Consider the following 23,777-nt stretch of genomic DNA (forward strand, 5'->3'; position numbering starts at 1 on the left):
TACTCCTGTGACACTATATCGGCTTCAAAACATTATATAAAAACTTCCTCTCCTTCCACATTTCTGTACAGCAAAGTCATTTGTGTTCCTTTCCACACCTCGGCCATCTTTAACCATGCATGTTGAGTCTGTGGCCCCTTCTATGTGTCGTCACATTCCTGCATTGACATGTTACGTAGTCTCTATCTAAGCGGCCCTTTGTGTCTAACCCTTTTTGCCTCTGACTGCTCCCTTCAGCATCCAAGGCAGCCCGTGACAGTGGTGAAGCCCCATTGGCTGATTGAGGTAACTGCCGCACGACATCACCAGCTTGGGTCATTACGCTGTATCGGGAGAAGGGCAATAAAAGGCAAATGGGATACTTTGGGTGGCTTCACAAATAGACTGGGAGTCGTTTAACCTATTCATTGCTTTGCCAATGGTCTGTAGAAACCAAACACTTTGTTGGGTTGTTCTCCGCAGCTCTTATCCCCTCTCTCCTTGATTTTCATTGCATCTCTCTTGTTTTTGTCTTTGTTACCTCTTCCTCTTTCACTCCATTCTTCCTCTCTTTTTCGCACACACACACACACACACACTTCAGACACACTTAAAGACGCAAATCCTCTCCCCTGCTCCTGGCTCTTACAATAGAGCACTGATCAAAGGCATCCGTCTTTACATGCCTGCCCTGATAGTTCCATAATGGGCCCATAACGTGAACATTCTCCTCCATTGTTTACGCCATTAGTCACGCAGGCTTATGGGGAAATTACGGCGACGCTATATTGAAAAGCCATCAGCGGCGGCGGCAGTAATGCTGCGGCGACGCCGTGCCAAGATGCTATCTATCACACGTTGCGCGTTTCCTCTCCTCTTTGCACACACAAAGCTGTTATGAAACGGCAATCTGTTAGCACGCTGGAGTGTAATGATGAAGGCTTTCTTGATGACATGATACAGCGTTCGGCGTAGCGGAGCATGTGTTGGCAGCTCGTGATGCAGCATGAATATTATAGATCTCAACCGATGAAAGTAGTCGTGCAGAAGGATCTAAGGACAATAAATATGAGCATAATGATAAATGATTGGATCCTGCATAATCATTGCATAATAAGCATATCGTCTACCAATGTTTTTTCTATGCCATATCTCATTAAACATAAAGCCAAATTCTTTTTTTTTAAACGTGTTTTTGTCACTTTATCGCAACAGTAGTACATGAAAGATATAACTCAAATGATCAACATATTTTAGTCTACTGTACAATGAAACGTTTGCTCCGCCCGGTGGTTGGTCAGCGCTGCCTCGTTTGACAGTTTGATCGGAGTTCACGGGCAGTGATTGACAGCTTTGTGAGAGACTCCTCAGCTCTGATTGGTTGTTTCACCTTCGGGCGTGGTGGAGTCTTGCACATGGTAAAGTAGTTAGAATTACCTCCTCTACCAGCTAAGAACTGCAAATCTGTTCATGCATCAACAATCGTAATCCAATACTAAGATAATAATGTGATGTCAGAAACGAGAACCTCTGTTCTTGACACTCGTGTACATATTGCTGATAACATTTACTTACTTTTCACATGTAAATGTTAGACTTCTACTTCTAATTGGGTGCTCTTACCTTGTAGTATTGCCGCACAGGATCTGAACACATCCCCAGGGAATCATTGCAGGAGTTGCATAACTTTTGGTGTCATTATTAGCACAACAGGATAGCCGCGGTGATTAATGGCTGCAGCCCTGTGGCAGCAGGCTCGATACTTTCTCTGTGTGTTGTGTAGCGGCCTGTTGGTGGCACCTACGAGTCAATCAGAGAGGGCCATTCTACCACGGAACACGCTCTCCGGCTTAATTAAAGTGATGTTTCAAGCTGCCACCTGGCCCATACACACACACACACACACACACACACACACACACACACGCATTACAGCCACCCATACAGCACAATCCACACACACACACACTCACAGGATACAATTACATAGACTACACTGAGGGCCTTTTTACACATTGCAAACTCACAAGCCATATGGCACACACTCGGATGACTTTGACTACACATTAAGGTGTGCGCACGCTAGTGTGCGCACACACACACACGCGGAGCGACACGGAGCAGCTGCTGGTGTAATTGCTCGGGGTTGGATGAGGTTATAAATGGTTTCTAGTGGGTTGTGGAGCTCTAAAGAGCGAGCCACATAGTTGTGGTAGAGAGGGGAGAGCGGCTGATTCGTTTGGGGACGGCTAGTGAGAAGTGTGTGTGTGTATGTGTGTGTGTGTGTGTGTGTGTCGATTCTTCCCCTTCACGCTATAGTCGTCACGTGTCAGCAGGTGTGTGTTGGGCACTCTAACAGGTGCGCGCTGGCACATGCACAATATATAAGGATGGCATTTGAGTGAGTGCACATGCTGTTCTGTGCGCTCGCACTGATACACATCCACCTATAGACACATACAGACCCGCCTTCTCTCTCCGTGTCACTCACACACACACACACACACACACACACACACACACACACCTGCCTTGCTCTCCTCCTCCATGCTGTGCCACAGGTATTTGATATTCATGGTCTATCAGCATGGAGCTGCAGAGAGACACGCCGGAAACAGTGAGAGAAAGGGGAGGGGAGGACAAGCGAGGGTGGGAAATCTGAGTTGTGAATTGAGGGGGAACGGAAAGAAGGGAGGACAGCAGAAAGGAGGAGGTAGAGAGGGGTGGGAAGAAGAGGGAGAGAGAGAGCATGAAGATCTGAAGCGTGTCCACATACTTTTGGTTATATTAGTGTCGATGGCAAAGGGAGGGAAGCATGAGGGGGGAGATAGAGGGGGAGTGGTTAATGTAGTGATGGAAGTAAGGGAGGAAAAGGGAGAGAGAGTCAGAGTGTGAATAAAAAGAGAGATCGTGCTACAGTAGGCAGCCAACAATGCTCTCCATGCCCGACTTCCCCTCGACCAATTACACCCTTCGCTGCCTCCCTCCCCCCCCCCCCCCTTCGCTCTCACCCCCACTTTAAAAAAAATAAAAATCCCCTCGAGCGGCTCTTTCAGATGCCATCAAATCGACAGGTTTGTTTGGCCAAAGTTGAGCTCACCGCTGAGCAGTTAATCGCTTCAGGCACTGCAGGGGAGAGGAGTGAGCGTCAAGGGGAAGAAGAAGAAGAAGAAGAAGAAAGTGTAAATGAGGAGTGATTTTCATTTCACTTAATGCTCAAGATAGACTGGAGAAGAAGACGAGAGGACGAGTCCTGAGGGTGCGAGGCAAATATTAGATGAGCAGGAGAGGTTTCAGAAGGAAGGAAGGAAGGAAGCAAACAAACAAGAGGGAGAGGTCAGTGAAAGGGGAAGTGACAGAACGCAGTGGGTGGGAGAGCTGGACGCTGTAAATTTGAGAACACAATGTGCACCCACACTAGTGTTTTAAAGGGTAGAATTATGTCTAAACACAGAGACAAAACTGTGCGTTACAGCCAACATCTGGTCAGGAGTAGGGAAGTCGGATACTTTGCTGAGTTTCAGCTTTCTGTTGTCGGGCAACTGAACAAGCAGAAAACGATCATTTGGCTTATAGATGCCACCTGTTACACAGACGAGCAGTACTGTTTTCCTATGATGCTGTGAGAGGACATCCTCCCGACGTCACTGAGCATGCTCAGGTCATCCAAAAGCTTTGTTTACATCGTCCACATTAAAACGCAAGGTTGTTATGTTCAGGGGGCACAAACACCAGCTCGGTGGCAAAAAACAAGAGAGAACACGTCGGCTACTCGAGCTGGTTTGGTGCGGGAGAACTCTCGGAAGCACATGGGAGGATGGAGAGAGAGAGAGAGAGAGAGAAAAGAGGAGGGAGACGGTGGAAGCTAGAGAAAGAAAATGAGGTTTAGAAAGGGGATTTTTTTTAAAAAGGGAAAGAAAATGGAGAGCAGTATAAAGAGACAGGTGAAGAAAGGTAGAGGAAGATGGAGAGAGGGAGCTATACGGACGAACAGCGAGAGGTGGCGGCGTCTGTCTCCTTTTGTGTTCCACATGGATTCGTCTCCTTTCTGTCAGCCTTTCATTCACACTCCCTCGCTCGCTCACTCTGTCATTGTCACACTCGCGCTCTCTCTCTCTCTCGTTCTTTTCACCCCGTTCTTCCTCCCTCCCTCGCCTTTTCACCCTCGCTCCATTCGTCCTGCGTCCCTCCTCTCGAACCCATTACTCCTCTCCCTCCCCTCTCAGCTCCTTTCAACTCCTCTTACTTTGAGCTTTCTCTCCTCCCTCCTCTGCCCCGCGCTTTATGTATTTTCACCCTCCTTCCTGTCCTCACTATCATCAATCAAGGCCTCGACTCGGCTTTATTTAAAGGCAGGGCTGAACAATTTGAGGGAAATTTGGAATGTGGATTTGTCAGAACAGTAATGCAGTAATGAGATTATTCTCTATGAATGAATCTACTGGTTTATTGTTAAATGAGCATAAGCAGTTTCATTTAGTATTGGCTAACTCACAGAATCACTACAAACAGGCTACAGCTGTGCTCTTTGTGTCGATAGGCAGCGATATACTTTTGTGTTTTGCAACGTATGGGATTTGACAATGAAAATCCTTATTTCGATGTAAAGGAGATTAATCATTCAGCTTTATTAACGGCATCATCCATCTTACAATGCCTCATATCCGTTAATAAATGTCTTATTGTTACATTTGAATGACATCACATATCAGCTCTACCGATCAGTTATATATTTGAGTCGTCGTAATTTATTTCCTGTTTTCTCATTCCGACCGTTTGCAGTTTAAGAGGATTATGTCGCCGTTAGTCACTTTTTAATTGGCCTTAAATTCAATTCCAGGCAGATTGAATTGGACTCGGGGTTCCAAAATAATTAAATTCATGTTGTCTAATGTGTAAATTATTGCTCGGTAAGTTGTTTCTTCCTGCTTTTGTATTTAGTTAAATCTGGTATGTATATTGCAGGTAGCATTCATTTTGTCTTCCTGGAGCATGCACCCTGACAGCGCTCTTTGCTCGCTTCTCCTTTTATCTTCCTCCTTCCTTCCTTCTGTTCCCTCCCTTTCCTTCTTTCTCCATACATCCTCGTTTTGCCCTTCTCCTCCTCTTCTGTCCTCCCCCCCCACCCCCCCCCCCACCCACATTGCCTCTCCCTCCATCCCTTTTCCTCCCCTCCTCCCGTTCAACCCAGAGCAATTCCATCTCTCTCCCGGCAAACAAAGGGAGCTAATGACATGCTGACACCGAGCCCGATGATTGAATTCATTAGGCGTGCACAATAATTGCCAAGCGCGAGCGTGCGCGCACCCATCTATTCAGAGGACAGCTGTCAAATAACAAGCAGGAGAGAATAGCTTTTTATTGTTGAGCTGGAAGAGAGAGGGAAAATGAATATAGAGAAGGAGCGGGAGAAGCACCTGTTGTGGAGGGGAAGAGAGAGAGAGAGAGAGAGAGAGAGAGAGAGGGAGGGAGGGAGGGAGGGAGAGCACTCAGCATGTCAATTAGGCTGCTGTGTTCATGCGGGGTTACTGGCAAGTTTACTGCCTGTGTGACGCACTTGGTTTCACCATCCAGGTGCACGGCATGTCGAATCTGCTGTTCGGTAGCTTCTGTCTGAATCCCTCCTCAAACTTTCTAGAGGGAAATGTGTTCAGTCTGTTAAAGAAAAGGATCAGACTGAAGTAAGTGTCGGACTTGGCCGAACTTCCAAACTTTGACGTTTGCCAACTTGGATGAAAACGACAGTAAATCTAATGTAATAAAACGGTTTTATTCATTTTGAATCCAATTATAATGTGTTTTATTGCAGCATTGAATACAGAGATGAATAGATTATGCTAATCTGTTTCAAATTATGTTCATTTTAAAGTCCAGATATGAGTAACGTTAGCCGCAGTGTGCACTCAATAATATCATGTAAGCAGCCCAAAAAAAAAAAATAGGCCGACAGATGCAGGCGTACAGATATGGAATGAAGCGAGAAGTTTGTATTTTTGGCGAAAATGAAACACTTCCATGCGGACGTGGTGTACCTGCAGCTGCCTCACAGTGAACGCTCTCCACCTGCAGCAGCTTCTCTTCAGGCCTCGCTGTAACTGGAACACGGCGCTGTGTCGTTAGCGGCCGAGGCTCAGGAGATGCAGCGGCTTGCCCACTGATTGCCTGGTTGGCGGTTTGATCCCCTGCTCCTCCCGTCCATATGTCTGAAAAAATAAATTGCTCCAGCACCTTGCATGGTAGCTTCCTGCTATTGGTGTGGGACTATGTGTGTGTGTGTGTGTGATTGGGTCAATGAGAGGCAACATTATAAATGTTTTTGGATAAAAGAGGCATATAAAAGCCGCCCATTTACCATCATCTTAAAATGCATCACATATTGGAGGCGGGGCTTCAGTGGAGCTGTTAATAGTTTTGATGGAAACCAGCTTCAGGCTAAGAACCAGACACAAACAACACCGACTGTATCTGTTTCATATGTAGATTAACAGCTTCCCATTTTACTTTTCACCTTTACATTCCCAATGTTCTTCATCCCCGATTCTGATCAAATCCTCCCTCTAATGTCATCTGATACTTTCCTCAAAGTTTAAATGCTTCGGTACTGATGAACCGCAGCATTGTGCCGGCCTGTTTACAGAAGATAAGTCCATGCCTGCTTCTACTAAGAACCTGATTCAACACTTAGGAGCACTGGTCTGTTTAACACTAATATATCTGATGGAGCTAATGAGCTCGCACTCTGAGTTACCTCTCTGCTATCTGCCCGGCTGCAATTTATATGCAAGGGGCTTTTCATTAACCTCAAGTGGCCGAATGAACGTGTTTGTATCTTTGGCCCGTTGGCTATAACCCACAGGAACACGGGGAAAGCAGGGCGAGGCCGAAGGGGCTTTTGTGTTATTGCTTTAGGCTCAATGAAATGCATGCATGTATAATTAGATATGCACTGTGGTACTGTTGCTACTGGTTCTGTTATTATTTATGTTATTCTAGATACAGTCTAGAATCTGAATCTCTGTCTTTGTTTGTATCCCTCCCCTTCCTACAGAAGACAGAGGAGGACGAGCTGGTCCTGACTCCGGACGGGACCCGGGAGTTCCTGACATTTGAGATCCCCCTCAGTGACTCGGGCTCAGCTGGGCTGGGTGTCAGCGTCAAAGGCAACCGCTCCAAGGAGAACCATGCTGACCTGGGCATCTTCGTCAAATCCATCATCAATGGAGGGGCGGCCTGCAAGGTGCGATACCGTCTGCTGTGATTAATGGAGGGTTTGAGTGGATTTTAAAGAGTGGCATCGTTTCTTCTAAGAAACCTTTTTTTCTGTTAGCTAGCTGCTACAGGTAAGATTCTATCAGTGCAGGAACCCATGTTGTGTGCTGCGACGGGCCCCGATGAACACTATTATGACGGGCCCTCGTTACTTACTGACACTTTTATGTCACAGATGTGCTCAGCTGGTCAGTCTCTGCAGATATTGCGCCTTAACATGCTCGTGTATATCGTCTCGTACTGGATAAAACAGCAGTCATCATTGATTATTTCTATTTACCAAAGAAAATTAGACGTTGTTAATTCAACTGAATAGTTTTTATGGTGTATTTATGTTTTTTTTTAATACATGCTTTATGTAGAATATCATCTTCTCCAAAAGAGAAGAAAAAAAACAAAGCCATGATGGAGATGGGTTTGCCTTTTCAAGGTTATATATAGCAAATGGCACCATAATTATATTAATATGTGATGTTAGCTGATCTCAGGTGTGTTCATGAAATGTTCATCTGAATTACATGAACGGGATTATTTTCCTTTTATCACATTGGTAAAGTGCCCCCTCTACTCGCCTCCCCCCCACCCAGCTGGGCCCCAGTGCTACAGCACCGTGTCTGTATTTATGCCGCTGCAGATCAACACCCACCAAAGGATTAGTGTGCATGAGACAGCATGCAGTATGCAGATATTTAAGAGAATCAAATCTTAAATGCAATGTTACCAGATAGCAGAGACCTGCTAAAGACATACGGTCTTAATATCAACCTAAACATTTATTTTGCGGACACAATTAGTGGATTTATTCAGCAGCAGAAATAGAAGTTTTGATAGAAGACATAAAGCTGTTGAACCAGATGTACCGCCTTTATAGTGAGCTGCTCTCACCTGTTCTAGATAAACCCAACATCCTGTCACACACACACACACACACACATGTTTCAAAAGGTGATAGATGGCATTAAATATAACTTCCTGTTATCTGTGGACACTCTGTCTGAAAGTGACAGAATGAAAGCGAGCTGTCCAGCAGCACACTGGGCTGATGTTTAGAAGCCCTCCATGTGCCCTTGGCAGGGGAAGTGAAGTGACTTTGTCCTCGACTATCTGTGATCACATTCACAAGTGTCTTGTTCTCTGTTGCTGTCTGTCTTTCCACTTGATTGTTATTCATACTAACAAGCTTGTGTTGACAGACAATAATAATAAACTTAAAAAAGCACACTTCTCTGTAAGAGATTAGATCGTGACGAGGAGCAGATACACTCTGTGAGCGAGGCTGTCTTGATTAGATTAAGGTTATTGTTAAATGGGAGATGCAGCTGCTTTTTATTCCTCACACGTGTGCAGCCTCCCCTCTCTGTGCTGTGACGAGTGTGACCTCTTCCCACGCCACGTCTACCTCTGCACTGGCTTTCAGAGGCTGTAGGCTCAGTTTGGTACCGTGTCATGCTAGCTTGTCGGGACGGTAGCCGCAACAACGTTTGAGACATAATAGAGCATGGTGACCGTCATAAGCTTGCATCATAATGTTCTAAGCTCTTTCACACTTTTAAAACAACATTAAATCAACATTTGAAGAAGCGCATTAACAAAACACAATGTTTATTACAAATGAATGACGAGAAAAAGTTGACACAGAGTGCATCTCAAAGACATCCTCTGTTCCTAGCTTTCAGATGATGTAACCACTTCTATGTGACGTAGACAGCTGACATGCTTTAACCCCTAAAGATCCCCTGTTCCACCTAAAACAAGTGTGATTCCTTGGCCACCAACAGGACGGGCGGTTGCGAGTGAACGACCAGTTGATTGCTGTCAATGGAGAGTCGCTATTGGCCAAAACCAACCAGGACGCCATGGAGACGCTACGCAAGTCCATGTCGACGGAAGGCAACAAACGAGGGACGATCCAGCTGATTGTGGCCCGACGAGTGTCTAAAAGAAACGAGGTAAGGGACGAAATAACGTGGCTGTGCTTCTCTGCCATCCAGCTGTTTTCAGTAGAAAATTGGTCAAAACTTAAGCAGGAATTTAAATTCCAGATGTCCAATCCAGCTATATGAGTCAGTACTGTCTCGATATCTTGAATCGGGTATCGGAGCATCCCTACCAATAAGTAAAACATCAACTATGCTTTTTAAAATATAAACCCACGTCAAGTGGAATCGTATATTTTGATTGAGGTCAGTATGGAAATATCGCAGCACACGTAAACGTACTGATTCATCCTTTTATTTACTCTGACTGAGCACAAAGGACCTGTTTACAGCAGCGGCCTGCTTCACACTCCAGCTTCACACATTCACACCTCAGAGTGCAGCTGCGGTGCTCTAGAGTTGAAGTCCAGTGGAAAGAAACTGGGGTGGTAAGCACCCTGCACAAGGACATGTCAACATTTGCTGTTGAGTAAATGGGGGGGGGGGGTCCGTTCACTGCTCAGAGGTTTCTTTACCAGCTGATCTGGGATTTGAACAAGTTCCAGATTACAGTTTGGTCAAGACCTTATTTTTAGCGTGTAAGGCTTGAGATGAATGATGTATTTTGTGGCCGTTGTATTGTGCGTAGTGTATTTTAGTTTAGTCATTCCTGGAGTAGAGCTCGTCTGACACTGCTGTCCTTAATAAAGACACTTCTGTGGACGTGGAGTCAGAGGTCGCCGCTTCAATACGACCCTTTCTGTGATAAATGTACGACACAACCCAAAAGCGAACCCACTGGGAAATACCCTCATGAGCAGCAATGACTCGTTTCATGAAATAAAAGTAAGTAGTCAGGTCATGGTAGTTCACCAAAACCTCCCCCGCACGCTCTCCTCCCTGGAGGAAGAAAAAAGAAAAAAACATGGCTGCCAACTGAGCTACACAACTTCTTCTTCTTTTTCTTTTTTTTTTTTCCTCCCCGTCAATGTCATGTTTTTACATTCTCTGTACACCTTGGCCTGTCGCCTGCTTGAAAGCCGAGGCTGTGCTTGTGTGTATGAGCGTGCACGTCTGCGTGTATGAGCGTGCACGTCTGTGTGCGTGCGTACGCCTCTAGCTCTGCCTGGCTTCCCCGCTCTCCTTTTTCCAACCTGGTGTGTCAAAGTTTTGATTTCCCCTCGGCCCGTCTGGTAATTGAAAGCAGAGGCTAAGCCTGGAGGTGTGTTTCGTGCACTCGTCTTTGTGTCTGCACGCACGCGCGTGTACACGAGTGTGTAGCTGGCGCTTTTTGTACATCCCTCTTATGCATGTATGCATTTGTTTTCAAGGATCTTTTTCCATGTGTTCGTCTGCAAACAGATACCCGGTGTGTCTGGGCGCATTGCGGCCATGTCGAGGCAGTGAGACTTAACAGACAGCGCGGCGGATGAATAAAATCTCAGCGCGGGGAGTCTCGTCAATCTCTGCTTCACATGCAGAGCCGGAGGCATGGCCGGAGGCTGTCCAAGTGTCAGGCTATTTATAAGAAGAAAGTGTCCAAGACACTCAGAGGGGAGGGAAACAACATCGTAATACTGCTCAGAGCTGGTTTACAAAGTCACATATAGATTCTTAATTCCTCATAACCAGCTGTCCATCAAATATTTGTCCAAATTAAACAATACTTAATTACATGGGATGAAAGCTGTCTTATTTTGACATATGTTCACACGCACTGACATATGGCACCAAATAATCCTGTATTTACTTTCCCCTCCGTGTCTCCATCCCCTTGACAGCCGATCCTAAAATCAATCTCAAAAAGTTTGCCGATGCATAAGTCACGAGCCCTGCTGCTTCCATTCCTGCCTCCATCCCCGTAGAAACAAACGCGTCAACACTGCCTCATCACCTGTTTGGCACCCGGCGGGGATGGAGACCTACCCGGAGCTCAATTATCAGCCTGAATATGCAGCGACCTCGGTATGGCGAATCCCCTCGGCTATATGCATTTCCTCTTGGGGGGGGGGGGGGGGGGGTATACACACCCCTCGGCCGGCCAATTCATTAACTATCTCATTGAAAGTCAAGAGCAAGCACATGCCAACAGTCACGGCACCATATGGCGACCTTTTAAATGACTTGGTTTCCGTGTAAGATTTGTTGCATCCGTGTGTAGCTCCGCTCGGCTCCGTTAGGTGTGATTCAACCGTGTACGATGATATAAATACTTCATATAACACTGGATGTCTTGATGTTGCTCTGATGATCAGAAGGACGTGTCGGTCCCGTTGATAGGATGAGTGTGCTAGAAGCGGTAGCAGTTAGAATGCTTGCTCAAGGACAGGTAACTAAATACATTTATTTGGATCTGCTCTTTTGAATTTTGAGGTACTTGTACCTTACAGTAGTATTTCCATTTTACCCTCCCTTATACTTCTACTCTACTACATTTCAGACGGTGATCTTGTACTTTATACTCTGATACATGTATTTGAAAGCTCTAGTTACTTTACTGTGTCAGAGTTTACATCCAGATCTTATAATTGTCCTCGGTGAGTCCATATTGTCCCAGCTCAACCTGTCCCCTAAAACATGAAGACATATACTTTCCTTATATGATAGTTTATTTGCTGTGTCAGAGAACTGTCAGCACTTTCAGATATGTAGCTGTGGTGGTGAAATACATATTTATTTGAATATAAATGTTAAAAACACCAAAACAACTACAAGTAAACTTACTTACAATTAATGCTAATCTAAATCATGATTTGTTGTTATAGATTGATACACCTAACAGGTTAAAGTCAGCCAACTGCAACATTTAAAAGCAGCACCGTCACCATTTTAATATGTTTTAATAACAATGCTTTAATGCTTTTGATACACCGTGGCATTAAAACGTGTCCCAAAGCTCTGGGTACAACATAGATACTGAGGGAACCGCATGTGTGGTTGTTCATGAAGTGAAACAAGTCTGAAATCCTGTTCATTACACCTCACACTCCTCTGCCTCCTAATGCACCCTCGTGAGTTTTCTCCTGTAAGCTGGACCCGTTGTTGGTTGTTCCAGCACCTCGACAGTTTGGTGAGCTGAAAGGATCATTGGGCAAAGAACCTTCTGCCAAAGTCGATGTCATTCTAGTCATTGATGCGGCTGATTTGGCTCCAGCATCGACTCCAGCGTGGTTGTTATCGCTCGTTATGCGACGTCGGCGATGATGGTTATCTTTATGGCCAGAGACGTCATCGCCTTCAGTAATAAATGCAGAGAGACCGAAGCAGAGCCCAGAGCGGCATATAGAATCTGTTTTTAATGAGCATATTCAGAAGGAATAAACCATACAGTGCTCAGCCAAAGAAGGAAGCAACCATTTCATGTTCTGGTTAATAAAAGAGCAATAGAAATAAAACCTGAATTACTCTAAATATCACCTCCCTCCTCGTTCAGGAGACACCGGGGAGTCCGCTGGGGGGCAGTCAGCAGACCATGAACTCGTCCCTGGACGACCACGAGCGCCGGATCTCCCACTCCTTGTACGGTGGCCTGGAAGGCCTCGACGACAACCTGATGCCACGACAAGGCATGATGCCGCGCACGATAGGTAAGACTGGCCCAACGTATTCCCTCCTCCAATACCTGATCCTGGTTTGAGGTTCACATGCACTCGCAGGTCGATCTCGGTCTGATGCCGTGCTATGTTCCTGTGCTCAGACTGGTACTGGTGCTCAGTATTACATAGTGAATATCTGTAAAGAATCTAATCAATGAAACAGATCTCCCTTCTGTTAGTGTGTGTCTTCCTGCTAGATCCCATGGTCTTAAACTGTCAGGTTGTGTCGGCACAGAAAATGAGCTAACTCTGTCATCTGGGCTCACTTCCTGTCAAGACTCAGTGGCTTTTAATGTCTCGGAAAATGTCAGGGAGAGAGCGAGAGAGACGGAAAAATGGCCCCTGGACAATTTGTTGCTGCAGATGCTCACCAGTGATTGATTCTGTTTTGATGGCTGTTTGTTATTAGAACGTGTCTGTGTGTTAGTTTGCATGCGTTTCAGTCTCTCCGTCTGTTAACCTGATCTGTCACTTCCAAACTGTGTGTGTGTGTGTGTGTGTGTGTGTGTGTGTGTGTGTGTGTGTGTGTGTGTGTGTGTGTGTGTGTGTGTGTGTGTGTGTGTGTGTGTGTGTGTGTGTGTGTGTGTGTGTGTGTGTGTGTGTGTGTGTGTGTGTGTGACTAAGTGAAAGAGATTAGCAAGCATTTTTGTATCCGTGTGTGTGTGTGAGAGCTTCTCACGCATGCGTACAGGTTTGCGTGTGTTGCGTTTGAATGATTGATGGACGGGTGGTGAAGATGTCAAAGAAGGGCTTCTGTGCACCAGCTGCTGTAACTGCTCAGCTGTGTTAAATATCACCTTGTGTCCTCTGCAGTTCTGTCTTTGTGTTTCTTAAGAGACACAAAACACTTTCACCACTTTGTCTGCTAATTGATTGCAAGCAGGTTGAGAAAAGGTAAACTAAATACCTTAAATGTTTATTAATGAAGCGGAGGAGAAAACTTTTAATCTTATTTTTTCTTTTTTTTTAATTAGCTCCTACCAGCTCCTCCAACCTCATTAATCAATGCAACATAACACTAAAGTATGAACTCTGTTTCCCTTTCATGACATTGACACCGTTTTGTTTGTTCAAATGCACACAAGAGAAAGGTGTGAGTTCTGACTGACAGAGGGAGTGTTAATAAGTGAAGTTCCAGCGCGGCTGTGTTCATCCATGCTTAACAAACAGAGAGGGCTCATAATGAGCGTGGGGGGGGGGGGGGGGGGGTTCACTGCTCAACGGTGGCAAACAAGATCAGCGACCAGAGGAGCTGACGTCTGTGTGTGCGGGTCCGGTGCTTCTAGAACTCTCTGTGCTGTAGGAGTCAGGAAATACGACTAATGATGCATTTTTATTGTCTATTAACTTGTTGATTATTGTTTTTTATTTGTTTGGTCTACAAAATTTCAGAAAATGGTGAAAAATTACGATCAGTGTTGTTTGTGTTTGTGCACAAGTCAAAGATATTCAGATTAGAGTAGTAACAAGAAAAGACCAGAACATATTTCAATTAAAGAAGCTGGAATCTGAGAATTTTGACCTTTTTTCTTAAATAATCACTCAAATCAATTAAATCAATTATCTAAATGGCTTAAATCCTACTGTAGTGGTTGACAACTAACTGGTTAATTGTTGCAGCTCTAGAACACTTAAGATAACTTAGTAGAAACTCAACACGGCGCTACCAGCTGGACATATACAGACAAACACAGTTACCAGGACAAAATGACAAGGAAGCAAAGAAAAATCTGATTAAATGACAGATTAAATGCAAAGTTGTTACTGGTGTTTGTCTCTCTGCCCTCAATCTCCCCCTGAATACAGTTTAATGGGACTCAGTATACGATCATCAAACCGGCACGAGAACGGGAGGATTATACAGAACAGCGAGGTCCTCACCGTGACCCACCGCAGCACGGTGTAGTCCCGGTGTTTAGGGACACGCAAGCCTCACGCCCCGGGATTAAAACGCAAGCGGGCACATATCAGATACCGTCACCTGCTGCTTTTTCATCCTCGCGTCACGTGTGTTGGTTGACCTCGCTACAAATTGGCAGAGCTCAGCGGGTAAATTCCGATGTCAGGGTGGCGAGAGCAGAGCGGCCTGTTTCCTCTGATAGTTCACCTCAACAAGACGGGACGCCAGATGCAAGAAACCCTCCGAGGCCCTCTGGCCGTGCACCGTATGATTACTAGCTATCCCGGACACGGGAGACATTTCCCTGCTTATTAAACACTTAATCAGCCCAGTGGAGTCGGGTTTTCCCCCACCACCGTAGGAAAAATATCAACCCCATTTTGTCATGCTAAATATTTTGGATCGTCTTCCTCCTTCTGTGTGGTTTCTGGATCAGTTTAAATCAAGTTGGTGATAAAAGTTGGAGCCGTTGGTCCAATTTGTTTCCATGCGCTCGACCTCAGGACATCAAAGCAGCCCAGCCTTGTGAGGACGTCACTCTGCGGTTTTGTGTCAAAGTGAGATTGGAGAGGTAGGGGGGGAGGGGGGGGGGGGAGGGGGTTAAAGCTGTGGAAGCATTGTTTAATTTGCCACTGTGGGCAAAGAACAGAGGATAAAGGCCAGCAGGGGTCAGGGCTTAAGCCGGCCTCCCCCCCGCTCAGTCACATCCTTACAGGTGATTTCATAATATGAATCACGGATTCATTCTTTCTCTCGGTACATTCAAATCTAACATTGCCGTGTTTTAAGTGCTCCAATGCATTGCTTATTGTTTTGCATGTTTTACCTTTAATTTATCACTGTAAATTCTATACATAACAACTTTCCATTTGTTCTAGAATTAAAGGTTTGTTTCACACAAGTGCCCCCTATCAAAAAGAAGACAAGACAATATAAATATATATATTTTTATTGGAACTATTTCTTCAGTGAAAAGTAGTTCTAAAGAAATCTATTGACAGCATGTTCGTGTGGATTATCCAGAGATGTTGCTGCTGTTTTCTATTTAAATGAACTCTTTATTTCAGAGACAGATATCTCAGAATAAGGACATTTTCAACCCAAAACTCGCTGCATGTCTAGATGCCCCTAAAATTAGCAGAGGCTCTTTTGTGTGTAGTTTGGGTGAACCAAGCCTTTAAAATAAAGTTTGACCGCTGCGTAATCATTAATAATGATAACGACAGAGCCGCTCCGGCCCTCTTTATACTTGTGTGGTCCTGAAATGACTGCAGCAGAATGCTCAGGCTGATTTACTGTTCCCACTGTGGTGCTTTTCTGAGCGTGAACAAACGCGGCGATTCACAAACAGACGCGGCTTGTGTGTCGTGACAGGTTAAAAAATACGGTGGACAGCAGACGCCCTCAGCTGCTGCTGCTCCGGAACCGGTGGTAGAAGTCTGCAGATGTGCTTGGCAGCTCCCAGATGTGAACGCGTGTGAATACGAAGCAGAGCTTCGCGTGCTCAGCAAACCTCCCTTGAATAAATAAAAATGTGAGTGAGTGCTGTGGGGTCTTTCGCGGTTGCTTTGAATAAGTCTGTTCTCCCATGGTAAGGGTGCCACCAAACATGAATCATGCATTAGGCTTTCTTAGAAGACGACATCATTCCCATTCAGAACGTATCAGCTTGCTTTTGGCCCCGTGCGCCGGGCTCTTGGATCGCTCCCCGGCTCTCTGCGCTCTGGATATTTTCCGGGGATAAGAGAGCGACTTAATTATTCCTTCAGGCCGATAGCTTTTCGAGGCCCAGCACCCAATGGCAATAACCTCCTTACTAATTATACAAAATGAAAAAAAAACATGTTATTCTTACCTCTTGTTGTCTCCATTTTCATCTAGAACATCTTTTCATCCCGTCTCCCCTCCTGGCCATTTCGTGTTCCTCCTTTGCCCTCAAGCGCTCTGTAGCTTTGCACAAAAAGCATCTGATAATAGTTTCTCCTGGAGAAGCTCAAATGAAATGCCACCTATTGTCACAAATGATTGCAGCCACTGGAAAAGAAAAGATGTGTGTTTTTCGGTTTGATTCTAAGGTGGTGTGTGTGTGTGTGTGTGTGCGTGTGAGCGTGTGTGTGTGTGTGTGAGCGTGCACTCTCCGTCCACATGGCAGTGCTTTTGTGGCTGGCGGATGGCTGCCCTTGGGTGCTGGCACTAAAACAAAGAAGCTTTTTTCCTCCCCGTCCTTTTACTAGACTAGAGAGTTGACAGATTCATTGGCTTTCTACTCAGTGGCTGCCAGTTGATTGTACTGCAGTGATTCACACTGTGACATTGATGGGATTCTCAGTGTCGCGCATTGGACTGCGTGTGTGTGTGTGTGTGTGTGTGTGTGTGTGTGTGTGTGTGTGTGTGTGTGTGTGTGTGTGTGTGTGTGTGTGTGTGTGTGTGTGTGTGTGTGTGTGTGTGTGTGTGTGTGTGTGTGTGTGTGTGTGTGTGTGTGTGAGAGGTGACCCTGTTGTGTTAGAGGACTCACCCGGACTCCCAAAATCTCAGCGAATAACAAACAAACGTAGCAAGAGGGGGCTGAAGTAGCACACACACACTAACAGTTCAGTTGGTGCAGTAAAGGTTGTGCTGTGTTAAGCACTCACACACTTACAGATGCATCCAGCACGCTCACAGTGTGTGTGTGACATTCATATATCTGTTGTTGGTTCCTTTTTTAACTTAATTAAATTACTTTTTTTATTACCAGTAATATATTAACCAGTAATGCAGCTTTTACCCTTTACCCCTCACTGGCTGGACGGTCCCACTACTTTGTTTGTGTCAGTAGAAATGATTCAGGAGCAGTCCATGGCAGAATATACAATAAATCCTTAAAGCTAGGGCCTAGATACGGCCTCCCTCCCTTTGTCTGTCCAACAACACAATTAAATACTCAAACACTTTGTCTGAATTTGACACAAAACCGGTCTAATGATCAAGAGTCGTGGATTTATTTTAATGTCGGTGGACCGGGTTGGGTATCTGAAGCCAAGGGTGGGTAACGTATTTTAGAAAAGTTGTATATTTTTCAAATTCTCATTACATCACAAACAGCAAACAATCGTTTTAATGTTGTTACAAAATTGAATAATAATATCCGTAAACTGTTGCAGGACTGTGATAAGTCCGTCCATTGTCCACCTGTCTGTCCACCTGTCTGTCCACCTGTCTACACACCTGTCTACACACCTGTCTGTCCACCTGTCTGTCATTGAATCTTCCACAAGCTGCTAGCTTGATAGCTGTGGGTACTGACTAGAAGCCATGGTCATTGTTTACATTCATTCTGATCATTTTGGGGGAGTGGCTTTGGGGGGAGGCCTGAGGGGACGGGCTCAGTGTTGCCGACTTGGCGACTTTCTCGCTGGATTTAGTAACTTTCGGAGCTAACGCTGCTAGCTACAATCATTGGAAAAGAGTTTTTTACACCAATGATGTCAGTGTGTACCCCATTACTACATAAATGTGTATTCTGACACAACACACAGTGTACGAGGATACAAGGGATTGATGGAGAGAAACAGGTATGCAGCTAGAACTAGCATGTAGGTTTTATTTGTCATTTTATAATTTGTTTTTCTTCAGTTATAAAATTATAAAAATGAAAATGTGCCTTCTATTGGAACACTACTTATTAAAGTGTATTTCTTCATGCACTAGGGATTGTGGGTAAATGGGATTATTTGACCATTTTAGAGACTGTTTTGTGTCTCATTCACAAACGCTAAAAGAGAAGAAATAAACACTTGGTGGCACAAGCCACATTGTTCAAGTATTCTTTTTCCAAAACAGGGTTAAGAAAGTACAAAGTGCATTAATGGGTTAATTTAAATGAAAGGTCACTTTGTAACTCCTTATTATTCAAGAGTAATAACAAAACACAGTGACGGATGACTCTTTAAACTACCGTTACACACACACACACACACACACACACACACACACACTCTCACACCCCCCAGCCCCCCTTTCTCCCTCCATTCAGCTCCATTTACATCAGGTCATTCACCCGTTATGAGAAACAAACAGCAGGCCCGGCTCAGACCTCCAGGTCTCCGTCTTTAAAGCTCCAACGCCTCTCTGTAGACAAACAAACTTCTCCCAGAGCTCAGTACACAAACAAGCCTTTATGAAGCATTGAAGTCCCCCCCCCCCCCCCCCTTCGCTTGCTCCCAATTTGAAAATACAGATTAAAGACAAAGTCATGCGCTGCATATCAATAGCACTTTTTAAGCCTTGCTTTTCAGAGGCAGAGAAAGGGGACTGTTTTATTTTCTCGCCTCAGCACAGGGACGTTTTTATCTTTATTTGTGAGGGCACAGCTTGAATTAATCATCGTGCTTTGACATAGGAACACCATTGTGCCTGCTGCCAAACTCCACTTGGTCTATAAGCTGATTAACCAGGAGCAGTTTCACTCTGCCTTTAAACTTCTGAATGTGTAGAAGAATGTATAAAAACTTGCCTTGTGTTTTATTTCTCTCACTTTTTATTTTGTGAACGTGTCTTCCTGTAGCTGGCCCGTTAAACGGTTCCTACAGTCTGGTGCTTGATACAGCCGTGGCCTGTTCACTCCTGAGGGCGGTGTGCACAGAGCTGGGTAACTGACCAGCTTCTTATGAGCTTTCACAAGGTTTTCTTTTGCCATGTAGATTATACGGTTTCTCTGATGTCCTCCTCGCGGCTGAAGGAGCCGAGCATTATTAAATATTTCTATCAGATCCTTACGGTTTGCTCATCATTTACTGTTGCACTTAGAGGTGTAAGGTGGACCTCCACATAGAATAACATGCTATTAATAGTCACATTTACAGAGTTCTCAATCAGCACCTAAACAGGCTGGTGTGCCAACGTGAATCATAACTTAGCTGTAACTCATATTTCATGCAATTTATATAGATGCACATCATGTGCATCAGTTTCACAAGGATTGTGGTCTTTGTGCAGAGTCATCAGCAGCTGTGGAGTGAGTCGTCATTGATATCCATATTTATTGTTTACACACACCACACTGAGCGGTTAGAAGGAGCAAAGCAAGAGAATGCTCGTGTTGGATACTGTTCACATGTTAATAATCACTCTGTGACAGTAGTTCTGTTCACATGTTAATAATCACTCTGTGACAGTAGTTCTGTTCACATGTTAATAATCACTCTGTGACAGTAGTTCTGTTCACATGTTAATAATCACTCTGTGACAGTAGTTCTGTTCACATGTTAATAATCACTCTGTGACAGTAGTTCGGTTCACATGAGGTTGAACGAGTCTGATTCACGTGTGCTGATGCTAGCAGGGCCGTCATGATTCAGGTTAGCAATAACTTATTAAAAGAGAAGTTAGACATTTTGATAAACGTACTATTCACTTACTTTATGCTAAGCTATTACCACGTGCTATCGTTATACTAATTGCTCACAAAACTTGTCAGATGCCGAAACCAAAAGTCAGATAAACAAAACATTAATTTTGGACCCATAAAAAAAAAAAGATGAATTCACAATCTTATCATCTTTTGTGGAAAACCAAACTTTTATTCTGCACTTTTCTAAAATCTCTATAGATTTAGATGGATAGATTTGTCTACATAACAATGTTATCAAAATGACCTTTAGCAGTTTGATTAGCTTAGCTTAGCATAAAGACTGGAGGCAGAAACGGCTAACCATCGTCCATAGTTCAGAAACACACCAACCAGCATCTTTAAGGTTACGACTTGACACGTGTATCTTGTTTGTAGAGACTGTAACAGAAGAAGAAGAACAGTCAGTGCTCCTGAAGGGACGTCTGTGCTTTAACTGTTTCACCAGCAGCAGTGACTTCTTGCCGTCACCGGGACGTTGCCAGGCAACCAGACCACAGAAGCACTGGCAGATGGATACGCAGGTTTATTTTGTCAAGAAATAGTTTCACTGTGATGCAACTCCCTTTTTCAAACGGAACATTGAACAATGGACAGAACCAGGCGAGCTGTGTCCCGGTGCCTCCAGCTACACGGCGAGCTAAGCTAAGCTAAGCCTCCCAGTTCTGCACCCAACACACACACACACACACACACACACACACACACACACATGAGGGGGGTCCATGTTCTCATCGCACTCTGATTGTGTTGAAGCGCATTTCCCAAAACGTTGAACTCTTCCTTTTAGTATAAGATGCACAGAGTTTTGATGGTGATCATCAAACATATGACAAAGCTTATTTTGCTTTTGGTTTTATTCAAACAGCAGCTGATTGGTCGATTGTGATCCGGTCATGTGAATCTATGCGTCGGTCCTTCTGTCACTAGTGTGATAGACCACTTGATTCAGAAGGGGAACTTGACATTAACCATTCATTATTTATACAAATCTGTGTGGTCAAAGCATGGTGGAAGAGGAAGTGAATTGAAAAACTGTCGACTGTGAATAAATGAAGAGATTAGTGTGAATAAAAACAAGTGGTCTTGTCTCCTCCAGGAAACTATCAGCTCTCACCGACCGTCAACATGCCGCAGGACGACACGGTGATCATAGAGGACGACCGGCCGCCGCTCCTCCCGCCCCACCTCTCCGACCAGTCGTCCTCCAGCTCCCACGACGACGTGGGCTTCACCGCCGACACGACGCCGCCGTGGGCCAAAGAGCCGCCCACTCAGAACGACAGGTGGGCGAAAAACGTTGAATTCCCCCAACCGCTGAGTCTTCCTTCCGCTTGACGTGAACACAGAGTTGCTCTATTATTTTAAGGCCAAGGACCGCTTGAGCTGTAGCGCCGCATTAGACTCAGCACTCGCTCTGCTTTCGCCTCAAGTTACGTCTTAAATAGCGAACCAGCTTAGAATTCCCTGCATAGCACATTCACCTTCCCACAGCTCCACGTGTGAACAAGCTCAGTGAGTCTCCGACGTTGCCGGTGTGTGTGTGTGTGTGTGTGTGTGTGTGTGTGTGTGTGTGTGTGTGTGTGTGTGTGTGTGTGTGTGTGTGTGTGTGTGTGTGTGTGTGTGTGTGTGTGTGTGTGTGTGTGGGTTCTTTCCTTGATTGCTCCCTGATTGTGAGCAGCTCTCACTGGGGCAGCCCTCTCCTCCGCCGGCCTCTCAGCCTGTGAAGGACTCCCGTTCTGTCACAGTGCTGCTGAGGACTCGTTCTGAGTTGTGCACTGTGTGTGTGTGTGTGTGCGCGCGCGCACGTCAACGTCAGGAGATTTAGGAAGTGAATGCAGAGTGTAGAGCTGCGACGAACCAGATCATCTGATGAATGTGTTTTATTCTTAAGACAGTGAAAAGAGTGCGTACATATTTCTGTTCTTGTCAGTGATGAAGATGAAGAGTCTTCTCTTTATTTTCGTTTGGGTGTGGTAGTTTCTCTCTTTCCACCATCTCTTTTTAATTTCATCATTTTCATCTCTTCGTGTCACTTTGTTCCTCTTTGGCTTCACTCTCTTCTCATGTTGTATCTCTTGTTCTCATCTGTCCCGCTCTGCCTTGTCTTTGTGTCTCTAACACTTTACTTTTGCTTCTTCCTCCTTGGTTTTTCATTTCACTGCCTCTCATTATTTCTCTGCCACCGGTTCACCTTCTTCTATCTAAAGCTCTCGTTTTCTCTGTTATTTTACGTTTTACATCCTCTGAGCTTCTACTTCTATCCGTTCTTTCTCTTTCATTTCTTTCCCCCTTCAGTCTTCCCATCTTCCAACTTTGTTCTGTTTTGCCTCCGTCGCTCATCGCCCCAACCCTTGCTTTTATTGTTTTCCACTTTTCCAGCTTTCCTAATTCTTTCCTAGATTTCCCTCCATCTCTTGTTCACCTTATATTTTCTTCTCTCTTTGAAGCGTATCAGTTCAATGATACGCTTGAAGAAGCTTTTCACTGTTGCTCCTCATTCAACTCTGTCTCCATGCCACTGCTGTCTTTCCTTTTCTCTTTCTCTTCCTCCTGTAGAATTTCTTTATTTAAAACATCGGTTATCTCTACTATTCATCTCCTCTTGTCCTCCCTTTCCATGGCGTGATGCAATTTCTCCCCCGTGTCAGAACAATAACGTCAATCTTCTCTCATCTCTCCCCGTCACCATCTTCCAACCCCTCCATCCAGCTCCGTGAATCCAGACGAAAACGATCCGGACGGCACGTTCCAAAGGGAGGGCTTCGGGCGCCAGAGCATGTCGGAGAAACGCACCAAGCAGTTCGGAGACGCCTCGCAGCTCGAGATCATCAAGACGCGCAAGTCCAAGAGCATGGATCTAGGTACAGCTTTCAAAAAGGCTCCCCGTGCCTTCAGTAAACGTGGTCTGTTCAGTCAGTTCCAGGAAGATGAGACATGTTGTCCCAGAGCAGGGACGCAGTTTGTTATCCTCTTTCTTCTCATGTCAATTCTTTCATACAGTTCAAGGTTAATACTTATATTCTTGGTGCTCAGAATGTAATCACATGTTATTTCCCCCCCCAACAAACATAGAATATGAGATGTGTTGGGTTATCTCCATTAAGAAAATGAAGCGCTTCAGGCTTGTGTACACATTTCTATCCAGTAATCTTAACGCACTTCAGCTACTTTGTAAAAACCTTTGAATCTGATTTTCTGTAACGCTCTGCATGCCCGTGTGTTTCAAACACATCCCTTGTATTTAAATGTATTCCACCCCCTTTCCTCTGTATGGAAACCGACTCTGCATCTTCCGCCAAAGTCAAGAACTCCTCGGCGCTGATTCACCTTGAGATGGCTCCGAAACAGCCGCTGATTGCTTTGGCCGGCAACAGTCTCTCTGCTCGCACTCTCCATAATCACATCTAATCTTCCCGACCAGATTGCCGCTCTGTGCCGTGTTGATATCACAACAAGTCTGATTGCTATCCTCAGACCCCCCCCCTCCTCCCCACCTCCACCTCCTCGTCTCGCATGGCGTCCGATCCTAATTGAGATGAAGCAGTTTGTGATGTTTGCAGCGCTACCTGAATGCCGCATGTGGAATGTCATTTTTGCACTAACTTGAACCCCAAATGTTTGTACCCCTCCCTTCTTTCCTCGCCCTTCCTCTAACAGTAGCCGACGAGCTTAACCTCACCCCTCGACTCGACACCAACGCAGGTAAGGCACTGAACAGGTAGAAC

At 45.1% G+C, this 23,777-nt stretch overlaps 1 protein-coding gene across 1 annotated transcript in view; it reads left to right on the forward strand.

Moving 5' to 3' along the window:
* pard3ab (par-3 family cell polarity regulator alpha, b) overlaps positions 1–23,777 on the forward strand; it is a 205,572-nt gene that overhangs the window by 103,261 nt on the left and 78,534 nt on the right. The window contains exons 13-19 of the mRNA XM_076098178.1: positions 238–285; positions 7,028–7,216; positions 9,027–9,197; positions 12,598–12,751; positions 21,149–21,335; positions 22,762–22,913; positions 23,710–23,754. Coding sequence (XP_075954293.1) covers positions 238–285; positions 7,028–7,216; positions 9,027–9,197; positions 12,598–12,751; positions 21,149–21,335; positions 22,762–22,913; positions 23,710–23,754 — 946 coding nt within the window. The remainder of the gene's footprint in view (positions 1–237; positions 286–7,027; positions 7,217–9,026; positions 9,198–12,597; positions 12,752–21,148; positions 21,336–22,761; positions 22,914–23,709; positions 23,755–23,777) is intronic.

The sequence above is a fragment of the Anarhichas minor genome, unplaced genomic scaffold, assembly GCF_050575085.1.
Source record: "Anarhichas minor isolate MPS153535 unplaced genomic scaffold, ASM5057508v1 ptg000024l, whole genome shotgun sequence".
NCBI lineage: Eukaryota > Metazoa > Chordata > Actinopteri > Perciformes > Anarhichadidae > Anarhichas > Anarhichas minor.